The 12,302-nt window shown below is 33.4% G+C and overlaps 2 protein-coding genes across 2 annotated transcripts; both read right to left on the reverse strand.

The window, feature by feature from the left end:
* Positions 376–3,771, reverse strand: LOC104750607 (conserved oligomeric Golgi complex subunit 5-like). Its single transcript, XM_010472431.2, has 3 exons — positions 2,562–3,771; positions 1,771–2,244; positions 376–1,571 (listed from the first exon to the last, which is right to left on the reverse strand). Exons 1-3 carry the CDS (start codon positions 3,654–3,656, stop codon positions 651–653), a joined length of 2,490 nt encoding a protein of 829 aa, XP_010470733.1. The 5' UTR covers positions 3,657–3,771; the 3' UTR covers positions 376–650.
* Positions 5,389–8,799, reverse strand: LOC109129509 (golgin subfamily A member 6-like protein 6). Its single transcript, XM_019237771.1, has 15 exons — positions 8,795–8,799; positions 8,056–8,101; positions 7,921–7,958; positions 7,755–7,830; positions 7,164–7,252; positions 6,994–7,057; positions 6,813–6,892; positions 6,594–6,720; positions 6,247–6,347; positions 6,105–6,144; positions 5,978–6,018; positions 5,792–5,894; positions 5,632–5,667; positions 5,471–5,511; positions 5,389–5,392 (listed from the first exon to the last, which is right to left on the reverse strand). The coding sequence occupies exons 1-15, from the start codon at positions 8,797–8,799 to the stop codon at positions 5,389–5,391; spliced, it is 891 nt and encodes a 296-aa protein (XP_019093316.1).

The following is a 12,302-nucleotide window of genomic DNA, read 5'->3' on the forward strand; positions in this document are numbered from 1 at the left end:
ATTAAAAAAAAAAAAAAAAAGGAGCTAGATGTGGTTTCTAATAGTTAGTTGACAGGTTTTGTTGTATATATTTTGCTATGTAAATACTCTTTGGTATGAATATGATGGATACGTCTACCCTCTTTGTGTACTAAAACTCTGTTTCACTTCTCTTTCGATCTACCTTGCTATGGTTTTGATTTTCGGAATCGGTAGTTTAACCCGGTTGAAGCCAAAATCAGACTTTAGGGAAGTTGGACCAGGTCATGAGGAAGTCGGACCAGATCAGTTTGAACACAAGCCAGTGAAGAAGACTACATTTATCATGCTCTTGGCCTGGAACTATGTTGATATACAATATCGAAAAGAAATAAAAGAAAAAAAACTACTCTATAATAAATCTTGCTTCAACAATTAAACATTAGAAACTAGCCCAAGAGGGTTCGGTCTCTGACATAAACAAACAAAAGCAAAGAGCATCTCTTCAAACAAATTATGGAAGTCATTGAAAGACACCAAGCACGGTATGATGTATGAATCTCGATTTACATGACATGTATGTGAGAGATATTGTAACTACAACTAAAGAAAAATTTCGTGAGACGAAAAAGATGTAGTTCCACTAACCCGCAATAGAAAGATTATTGGTTCGGTAGCAAAGCACATGGAGCTTATATGTTTTCTTGTGTCAAAGAAGATCCAATTTGAAGCATTAGAGGATAAACTGGACTGAACTCTTTGTCCCCTCTCGACCTGATCTTCACTGCATAATCATCCAAAGTTGCTTTAACACCCTTCCAGATCTGATCCTCTCTTTGGTTATCAAGCCACAGTGAGTACTGCTTAGGACTCAGTCTGTTCTTTTGCATTGGTGATTCTAACTCGTCTGGGCCTCTTGTATAGAGATGATGTAGGACGATACTTGGTGGTAGATCCTGGATGAGAGGAGATGATCCCATTTGTGATGTTTCCAGGAAGATCAACGGCCTAAACGCTCTAAGAGCTCTGTACGGTGCTCCGAGTTGTTCTACGGGAAACAAATTCTGTCCCACTGCTAGTTCCAGCTCCGCCATGTCTTTTGCCATCCTGAGTTTTCCCCATTCTGAAAGTGGTCGCACAAGGGAAGCATGTCTGATGTAGAAGATTAAAACCCTAGAAGCCATTTGTCTTGCTAGTCTAGTGCAGATCGATTCTGTCCTTGCAGTGTTGGCGGTCGCTGCGGAAGGCAATAGTCTAGATAGGAACTCACTGCGGAAGTGAAGAATCGATCTCTGCAACTCCTCCATGTATGAGGAAGCGTTGTTGTCCATGGCAGCATCATCAACACCAAAGTTTTGATCATGGATTTGAAGAATGCATGACTCGAGCTGGTCTCGCATAGCTTTAAATAAAGGTGTAACTGGCTCACATGCCGCATCATAGATTGCAGCCAGATTAGGAGACAATACATCAGCAGCAATGCTAGGAAGGTCCGCTACCATGGATGAGATATGTGTGTGGATTCCTTGCAAATGCTGACATAATGTGAAGTTCCTGATCTGTGTTGAAGTTGCAGGACCTGATATCTGGCGCGTCTCAGGGCCTGTAGAAATCTGCCATATAAGTGTAGCTGTGTGTCAGACATAGAAGCATACATAGCAGTCTAACTTCCTTACACAGCTTAGCACCAAATTATGCAGCTAGTTAACATTTGCTTCACAGAGGAAGATGTGTAGCTCTTAAAGGACAGTGGGTACCAATGACCACCACCAAGTGAGAAGAAAAACAAAAGAGAAAAGAAGTTTATCATACCTGGCACTCAGCTCGTTGAGCTAGGTTACTAAGGGCCTTTCCTATCTCACGCAAAACTAGAAGAGTCAAACGAGCATCTGGATGAACAGCCTCAATCTCATCTTGAATGTGTGATAATACCTGTGAGATCTGATCTTTTGAAGGTAAACTCCCACGGCTCGACATAGGGAATATGGAGTTCACAAGGTCTGACAAGCGGCCAAAGCATAGGGATAAGAAAGCAGTCTGGAATATTGCAATGCATGCAACCATTTGTTCTTTCCTTTCTAAATTAATAGCAGGTAACACTCCCTTCACATCCGTGTTAAAAGAAATCCTTTCAAGGAGGTTTTCTATCATAGAAACGAGCTTTGGATATCCCATTGTGAATATTTCTTTTACAAAGCTCGAAGCTGTGTATGCAGACTTCATTTGACTAGTAAACGCCTTCACAAGTGCATCCCAGACTCTGTCGGTTAACATAGAATCACCTTCCTGTGCATATAAACACTTCATGTCAGCAATAAAACAAGAAAATCAGGCAGGAATCTAATTTAATCAACATCCCTGACATCACAGAAACACATTCCCAAGTTACTTTTTAATGCAAAAACATGTAATGATCTAATGCAGCTCGCCCCTCAGGGCATTGATAGAATCTTTGAGACGGAACTTAAAAGGTGACAGTATAAACTCATCCAGGAACACTCTCTTTATCTCAATCATCTAATGCAGCTTGACCCTCGAGACATCAACACTATAAACGAAGGAATCAACAATGGGGGACTAAATAACCAGTAAAAATTCCGAACCTTGATGACTTCGTCAAGAAGAAGGACATGAGTAAATGGATCCCTCTTCTTGGACAGTACACGCTGCAAGTGCCACACAGCAACTACAAGTGAATACAACTGTTCCATACAACTAGCCATCCTCTGCCACAACGCCTCCCTAACTTTAGCACCACCACCAATGTGCGGTGCTCCGCTAGACCTAATCCCACCAGGCCCGTAGCCACCACTTGAGCCAGAAGATATAGCCTTCATGTCCATAGCAACGCTTACACTCTTCACAGCCATTCCCTTATACTTATTCACCAGTTGATCCACCGTAGGTTTGAGCTCTCCAAGGTTATAGAAAACTTGCAGACCAGTCCCAACCTCAGCTTGATTCAACCCTTCCATGCCTCTCTCCAACACCTTCATAGCCTCAGACCTCAATTTCTCACCAATCTCAGTAACAAACTTGATTTCCTCATCAATAACATCAATGCCGAAGAGATCGTACTCTTTACACATGGTTAAGATCTCGAAATGAAGCTGCGCAGCTTTGGTGAGATCGATCTTATCTGGATCGGGGGAATCCGTTAGATCTCGAAGCTTCTTAGAGAGACGAAGCGTGCGAACGGAGTGAGAGAGCAACTCAGCAGCGGAGTGAAGATTAGATAGCTGAACGGATTTGGATCGGATCGACCGGACCGGTTCAGATAGATCGGATCTAACACGGCGAATTGAAGATTGGAGTGAAGAGACAGAGGATCGGAGAGAAGAGAGAGAGATATCGGCGTGGGAAAGAGAAGAGAGCTGAGCGAGCAATTCAGGGTGACGAGAGATGACGTCATTACGGAGCTGAGCATCGAGGAGGGCGATGGCTTGGTGGAGACGCTCGGCGGTGGAAGCGGGAGATCCAGAAGCGAGAGCTTTGGAGGAGAAAGTTGCGGAGGAGAAGGAAGAGGAGAGAAACGGGGAGAGGATTCGATCGGTGGCGAAAGAATCGAGCGGCGAAGAAGACGGTGGTTGTTGCGGCGGTGGTGCGCCGGAGGAGAGTGAAGAAGGAGGAGGGTTTTTGAAGGTGGAGAGACGTTGAAGAGATGGAGAAGATGAAGGAGACGAAGGAGGTAGTGCCATTTTTTTTGAATCTCTTCTACAAGGTTTTGAATTTTGCAAATGGCGATTTTAGTAGCAGATCAAAGCGACGACGATACTCTCATTTTTTCAAAGTTAAATTCTCTGAAACACAAAAAAAAAAAAAAAAAAAAAAAAACTCTGAAAGAAGAACCGGTCTGTCTGTGATATTTTGTTGGTTATCGACGAACCATTATTATTTCGGATGATGTAGGTGGGCCTAGGCCCGAACCCAGACCCATCAATAACTTCGATATAGTAGATTTTATTATTGCTGTAGTATTTTTTTGGCATTAGAAATTAAAACTTTGAAAAAGCTTAAAATTAAATGCGACGGAACGGGTACCCTTTAAAAAAAAATCTTTCTTCATCTATATTAACATTTTGACAGCAATTTTGACAAAAAAATATTTGGAATTGAACACTATTTCCATCTCATGCGATTGTAATTAAGACATTTTTAAAAAATTTGAAATAAGCAAAAATCAGATATAGAAATAAATGTTTTCCTAAAATATCTGAACAAAATTAATTTCTGTTTTTCATTTTTAATTACAAGTTTTAAATCTATATATTATTGGGTATGGAATTTTAAAATGGTAAGATGGATTACTAAATTGATAAGCAATAGTTTCTTAAAGATTAATAATTGTTAAAGAAAAAAAATTGGCTTATGGTACAACACAGGTAAATCCTAGAATGCAAACCTTTGATGATTTACATGTTGACAATTTCAAAAGATATCCAATTCTAGATTGATAATAATTTATTATGGATGGGTCAAATAGCGAGTTAATACGGATAATTCTATCATTTCTTTTTTTTTTAACATCTGAACATTTTATTAGATAATTCATCATTTCATTTGTTTGTTTTATTAATATGAGAATATTACATAATACATATATAATATTAAATTGATTAAATTAAGATCATGTAAAAAAAACTATCTAGCGGTATACTAGGGTCAAGTCTCAAAATTAACAACCAAAATATAATTATATAAACTTAAAAATAAATTTATATATATATATATATATATATAAGATTCTCTAAAATAGTACCAAAATAAGTTTTTTTCAAACTTAGCACAACATTTCTAAAAAATTTTAAATAGTATCAATTAATCTTTCAAAATTAAATCCTAAATTTAAAATATTAAACCCTATCCGGCTACCCATCAAAACTATATCCTAAATGTGAAATTGAGAACCAAACCTAAAAAAATAATTCTAAAATTAATTTTAAATATTTTAATGTGTTAAATAGTACTATTTTTGGATATTTATAGAATGTATGCTATAGTTGTCTATAAAACTTGTTTTAGTGGTATTTTAGGATATTTCTCTATATGTAACTATAATTTAAAAAAATAATAGTTAAACAATCGTCTATCTCTTATTACATTTGTCCGGTGTTCGTTGTTTTGTTGAACCGCAAAAACGATTGGACCAGTTGTATTGACATTATACGATTCATACTTTAACTATGCATAATAAGATTATAAGTAAAATGTTAACATGTCATCCCCACGATCGACTAAAGTTTAATACATATAAGATTTTGGAAGGAAAACAATGTTTACTTTATTCAAAACTAACGAGACTCGTCGAGTCCAAAACAAAGGATACGCCAATAAATAACAAAATTAAGTAAGACTATAAATAGTGAAATGAGGGATGCAAAGTCCTGAAATCCTCATCGATCCTACGCAGATTTGACTGGCAATCAGAGATTACCTAATACATATACACATAATACATATACAAATTGTTCTAACCAAATTGTTTTACTTATTTCTTTTGCTAGGAGATTACCTTCTCATCGCAGCTTCATCCTTATCCCATGCTTCCCTCTTCTGCAAAAATATTACCAGTCATTCAAATTTGGAGAACAATGCAAGATCAAACATGAATCTATAAGGGGACGAAAAAACAAAGACGAAGTCCTAACTAATGGACTGTATAAAATATTTTACCTGTTTGTGCAGCGTTTCTTCCTCTTCCAGCTTTATCTTCTCATGTCATAAAATAACAAGATGTTTGAGAATGACAATATATTTTTTCACTAAGTCATAGGAGAAAGAAGTAAGCTAATATAATTCTGTTTTCCCATAAATAAAAATTTGTGTTATTAACCTTTAGTTGGTTCCTCACAATGGGCAAGGCTTCCCTTAGTTGGGATTGTTGTGATTGAAGCTCAGCGAAATTCAAACCGTCCAAATCATTACCAGTCATTCTCCTAGGAATGCATAAAAAAGGAAAGATAATATGAACATGGATCATCAGAAACAAGAAACGGGACAAGTTCTGTATGTATATTACCTGGTCAGAAGCCGTAATCTCTTGAGTTCACTCTCCAAAGACTAGGTGTAAGAAGAACAATGATGTGAGCAAAAAAAAAAAACCAGAGAAATATATAAGAATAAGGTTCATGACTTTGAAAACGAACCAGTGATTCAACTTCTTGTTTTTGTGGAAATTGTTCATATCTAGAAAGAGATCACAATGCATGAAAGAAGTAATTCAACACAAGAAAACCCTAGAAAACAGAACCATTGTTCGTGAAAATGTTATGTTATTGTGAGAACTACCTTTTACTGCTGGATGATCCGCAGAAATCGCAGAGCACTCTCACGTGTTGCTTCGTCACATCTCTTCGCCTCCTCTGCGGCTTCATCTTCTCTTCCACAGCCTAATGGAAGAATGAAATGTTATGCTTCTTTTAAGTTAAGTGTCCTCTTGTGTGTGACAGCCAAAAAGAGCCATTTGATCATTTAGATCCGACTTGCAAATTTATAAAACAAGAATCTAAACAAGGAATCAGTTGCAAGAGTCTAGAAAGAGAGAGTGTGTGCAATGAGTTTGATCGATCGGTCTAAGGCGGAAATATGGATTTTATTTCTCAAGGATTGGGAGGTTGATATTGATAAATCTATACCTCTTTTTCCTGTCCTGGTCTCTTCATTTGGTCCCTCACATCAATCAAAGCACGTATTATCTCAGTTTCAAGTGAGCACAGATCGACGTAGGAATTCATATTTTCGATCTCTCTACAATTCATATGCCTGTGAGGATGAACAAAGAAAATGAAACCCCAAAATGAAAAAGTATAGAGAGCAATAAGTTGGGAAATATGGTAATGAGTTATTATTATTACTCCTTGAAAAGCCACAATCTCTCATATTTGCTCTGCAAAGATTCAGACTTTAGTCTCTCGAATCTCCTCTCCATTCTCAGCTGCAAAAAAAAACATGAGCATGCATTTTAAATATATAATCTCTGTCTCTGAGGCAAGAAGAAGAGAGAGGACTTGAAAGAGAGTATAATAATGGACGCACTTGTGCTTCCTCCTTCGGTATTTTTTCTTCATCTTGTTCTTCCTCCTGTCTTTTTTCTTCAGAGCTGTACATTTACACGTACGATTGGTTTAAGCAAGATGTCACAGTAAAAAGAGAATCATCTCTCACAGAGTCTGAGAGATATATAAAAGGATTTAAGATATTATTACCTGCTCCTAGAGAGAGCCGAAACCCCTCTGGGCCATCTCCTTGAAACCCCTCTCCTTGGACCATCATTCTCATCCTCTGTTTCCTTCTTCTGCAAGAAACCATAGGGTTTACGATTTATGTAAAGTATCTAAATGCAGGGGAAAGCTAAGAANGAAGCTTAAGAAGCCAAGAAGAAGAAAAGAAAAGAAAAAAACTGCGAAAAGATGTAAGAAAGGTTCAAACGTTGAATGAACAACATGGAGTCTATCTATTTAGAACAAGAAAAAAATACACTCAACATTGACTGTCTTACTCCTACATTTTAATTTTAGACTGGAAAGGGTAAACAAAACTGATCGGCTCCTCAAAGATTCACAAACCAAGAATGTTACAGGGAAATTGAATAAGAAACGACACTAGGTAACTTTTACGAGTTAAAAACTTTTTGACCTGTTTGAGCAGCCTTTCATCTTCAATTAGCTTTGCCTTATTCTAGAATACATAGTCAAACAAGATATTTTGAGCCTTTTACAATAACAGGAGGAGAAGGAAGTTAATTACATTCTTCCCTAAATGAACAAGTTTCCTCACCTTTTTTCCGCCACAATGACCCTGAAATCCTTTAGACAACTTTCAAGTGCTCGCAGCTCAGTGAAAGTCGCATCGTCGTCTAAACCACTCATTCTCCTAAGAGTATATATATGAATGAAGAAATGTCAAAGTTCATACACATGAAACCTGAATGATTCTGAATTGTAGTAAAAGAGGCATACATACCTGAGCAGGTTTCGTAATCTCACGACTTCCTTCCGCAACTGCAAGAGCAACCAAGAACATAGATATAAACTAATCCATTTTGCTGATAAATTGTGTTGCAAAAATAGGACACAAGGAAGTGATATATATGTATACCTCTGCTTCCTCATTATCTTGATCCTCTTCAGAGCCACATCCGTATCTACAAGGAAGCAAAAGGTTAAGGCGGTAGGATATACTATTATTGCTTGGCTATAATGATCAAAACGTTCTCTGTTTCCAATTCTAATTATCTTGGAGAGTTGATTTTACGGCTAAATCAATCGTGAGGGCATGATATAATCTGACATGACCTATAAACATAGTTCTATTTTATTTTAATGGTTTTGGTTATATTCTTGTTATCACTTTCTATACAGTCGATAGGTTCTCTCTCTATGCTATCTCTCTAGGTAACACAAGTAAACTAGGAAACCACCTCTCTAAAATCTCCTTTTAATGGTGAAATCACACAAGCGAGTGTTAACGTTTAAGTCAAGCTTCACGTTTTTTCCTTGTAGATAGATTTTCTTCGTATATTCCCATTCCTTACTATCTGGATCTCGGATTATACGATCATCTCTACCATAATCATCATACAAAGAGCTTTCTTTTGGGTGCAATCTTGTATATATAATCAATGCACTTAAATTCTAGCTTCTTCGCCGGTTCTCTATAGTGTGATGTCTCTACCGCCCAATCGGTCCCTAGCTAACGGGATTATATGAACGAAAACGGTTTTCGGTTTCATGTGACTTCAAACAATATATAAATCGTGTCAACAATATATTATTTTGGTGATGTTGTGAAAATTTATTTGACATGACCTATAAACATAGTTATAAACTTTTATTACTCCATGTATTCGATCGTTTATATGGTTTTATGTCTTATTTAATTAGTAGTCATCACTATTTCGATTGATAAATGAATTTTGTTCGTAAACATTCAAATTTGAGATCATATAAAAATTCACAGCGGCAAAAAAAATGAACATATATATTTGAAATTAAAGATAAACTAGGTTGGGACGCGCACATAGCTACAGGATTATGTTTATAAAAAAAATAATTTTGTATATATAATCAAACTTATATTAATTGAAATTTTAGTTTGATATTTGGTTTGGTTTATTAATGTTTGAAAATTTAAAATAATAATGATTTCACCAGTATCTAAAATTTTGGAACAACATAACGGTGGGACTGATAACAAACTAAATCAAATAAATGATTGGTTAGATTCTATAAAATTTGTGAACTATCAAATTGGATATATAACCGCTAACAGCGATGAAAACCTGTTTGAAACATATACAAATAATTAGGGATGGTCGTAACTCTCTTTTCGTTTTGTCATGTTCCATTATGTCCTACACCCGTTCTCAAATTTTCGTTGCATAACAGAAAGCATTCCCAATATGGGACATTCTGGATATGGGACAAATTTCCGATTGAAAACGGAAGGGGACCGGACGAATACATAAATTCTCGAACTCCCGTATGAAATAAACATAAATATAATTCATAGTATATCTTATGTCATATGTTTTAATAAAAATATTACAAAATTAATTGACTTCTTTATTCTTAATATTTTATACTCTCTCCGTTTCAAAATATAAGATGTTTTGTTTAGTATTTTATATTATGCAGTATTGTTTTTGATTGGTTGAACTTGTTAAAAGTAAAGACTTCTTTTTAGTTAAAACATCCTATACATTATTTTGAAATGGAGGGAGTATATGTTTCACCTATATTAGATTATGTTTTTTTTATAAATATTTTTAACTGTTACAGAACACATTTTATGTATTTTTATTTTTATTTTATTTTGAATTTATGCTAGTTCAATTGAAAATAGTAAGAATTATTTATTTAGTATGTGTAAACATATTTATATAGTATAACATCATTAACACAAAATTTTGTCATTTTGATTTATGAATATTTGGGTGTTTGAATTCTAATCAGTACTTTAAGATTTGGATTAGAAATTTTTATACTATGAGTCATCGTTACTTTGAAAATTTCGTTAGAAATTCAAGGTAACCATGACATAAAAGTCTATAAAAAATTTTCAAGGTGCTCATGTTATAAAATTTTACTGCCATGTGTGTTTTTTGTTTTCTTTTCCATATACATCCCAAGTTATAGTGCCATTTTAATAATGACTCTTAACATCATATATTTGGAAAAATAAGAAAATAATATAAATTTTTTAACAAAAAAAAATAAATATAAAAAATAATATAATTTAATACATACAGCTGATTACAATATAGTCATGGAAGATTAATTGTACTTATATAGTTTATGTATACGTACCCCTTGCTGGTTTCGAAAGTTAATTAATGTTAATGCAAAGCTCAACTACATACTCTAATAAGAATTTCCTACAGAGGTTTTTTAAATAAATCTATAGAAAAACTGAAGAAAACAAACACTAATATAGTATTTTGTGACTTACCGTGTTCATATAAAAAATGTGGACTTTTGTTAAGCAATCAAATGTAATTTTTTTTTGTTTTGCAGATGCTATGTCAATTGGATGAACACACGTTCATACCACAATCCTCCCTTATATACAGTAGAAAAATATATGCTTTCGAAAAAGATCTTCATTTGTATATGCTTATATACACAACAGAAAATTATAAATTTAACAAATCATAAGAACCATAAATCATAATTTGGACATAGAATCATAAATCATAAACTTAATACATAGACACTTTTTTGTTTTTTTTTTTTTTTTGCAGAAACAAAGAGATACAAAGTTACAAACAAAAATAGTGCTAGAGTGGTGTATATGATATGTGAATGTTAGGTTGATTACTCTATTTATAAGCTTGAAAGAGTAAACATTTTTACCTTTACGTTTAAAACTAAAAAATCTATATAAAATCTTTTAAAAACTTATTTAGTGTTCAGTTAATGCATATACAATATGTTTGAATCTATATGGATAATTAGATTTGGATTTTGAATTAATTGTCTAGATTTCCTATTAAACCAATGAAAGTAAATATATAAGGTTAGTTTTAGAAATAATTCCTAAATTTTAGAAATTTGGTAAATAATTACTGATTTTATTTCAAGATTTCTTAAAATAAATAATCTATTTAAATTTAAGTTAAGTTATTTTTAAAAATACTATTCAAAATTAATTAGATTAATTTGTTATGGAAATCTTGTTAAATAATAAGTTACATTTTTGGTATGTTATTAATTGCGGAAATCTCTTATTATTTTATAAAATTTTAATAACTATAGAAATTCAAGCAATTATTAATAGAAATAATTTCGTTTTTCTTATAATATTTTAAATTTCATTTTGTAATTTTGTTGGCTTTAATTTTTTTTATAGTGACGGTATGTTCTAATTAAATTTAAGGAAAAAATCATTAGTTTAATATTTAATTTAGAAATATATTTGAAAAATTTAATATATTCAAAATTAATTATTTATGATTTATATCCTTATCAAAATATATATACGAAATCTATAACCAATTATAAAAAATTTAATCATTTATTTCTTTAATAGTTGTTACTATTGTTTTAGGAAAGTTTAACTTTGTTTTTTTAATATAAGCAAATGGGTCTGTTTGACAACATGAATATATGTTATGTTTTTTTTATTTAATCCCTAAGTATGATTCCCGTTTAATAGTATAGATTACTAGAAATTTATATGCTTTTATTTTCTAGTCGTTTTTTTTAAACTTATAGTTTTTTTTCACGCAAAACTTTGGTTCACTATGCGCAAAATTAATAATTCTTAAACCGAGGTTTCGAACAGACTCGACCCGAAGACTCCAATTGCGTTGGCTTTTTAATACGTACATAACATATTGACTCCAATTATTTTCTATAGTCGCATATAATTGTAAAAGCATTGTACGAACGGATCAGTTTATCCCACAATTATTGGGATCCTAAGATTAATTTTGCCTTATAAACAAAAAAAAAAATTAAAAACATGAATCAAATTCAAATATTTTGTGCTTTCGACAACGAGGACATACATTGCCATTATTAATAACCATAAATACAAAAAAAATTATGTCTACTTGATACTAAAAAAAAAACTTTGGGGAATAAAAAAGGTAAGGTATAAGAAGAAAAGGCATCAAATGCTTTATTATTGGGATTCGCACTGTTTACTAAATTCCACGATCTGCCAACCATCTCTTATTTTTATTTACTTCTCATTTTTTTTTCCAATTTTGTAATAAATTCCAAACAATTGAAAAAAAAATATGAATATGTTCTTTAGTCTTATCTCCCCTTCAATTAGGAAGAGAATCTTTATTTGTATTCCCATTTATTGCTTTACAGTTAAAAAAAAAAAAAAAAAAA

This window comes from Camelina sativa, chromosome 16 (genome assembly GCF_000633955.1).
Source record: "Camelina sativa cultivar DH55 chromosome 16, Cs, whole genome shotgun sequence".
Lineage (NCBI taxonomy): Eukaryota > Viridiplantae > Streptophyta > Magnoliopsida > Brassicales > Brassicaceae > Camelina > Camelina sativa.

Bases quoted from the DNA above. Each gene is read 5' to 3' on its own strand.
- LOC104750607 (XM_010472431.2), bottom strand. From the start codon at position 3,656: ATGGCACTACCTCCTTCGTCTCCTTCATCTTCTCCATCTCTTCAACGT. The intron at 2,245-2,561 runs GTTCGGAATTTT...TTATATGCACAG, and splicing joins TTCTTGACGAAGTCATCAAG to GAAGGTGATTCTATGTTAAC. The intron at 1,572-1,770 runs GTATGATAAACT...CTTATATGGCAG, and splicing joins CTCAACGAGCTGAGTGCCAG to ATTTCTACAGGCCCTGAGAC.
- LOC109129509 (XM_019237771.1), bottom strand. The intron at 7,959-8,055 runs GTATACATATAT...TTGCTCTTGCAG, and splicing joins AAGATAATGAGGAAGCAGAG to TTGCGGAAGGAAGTCGTGAG. The intron at 7,831-7,920 runs GTATGTATGCCT...ATATACTCTTAG, and splicing joins AGATTACGAAACCTGCTCAG to GAGAATGAGTGGTTTAGACG.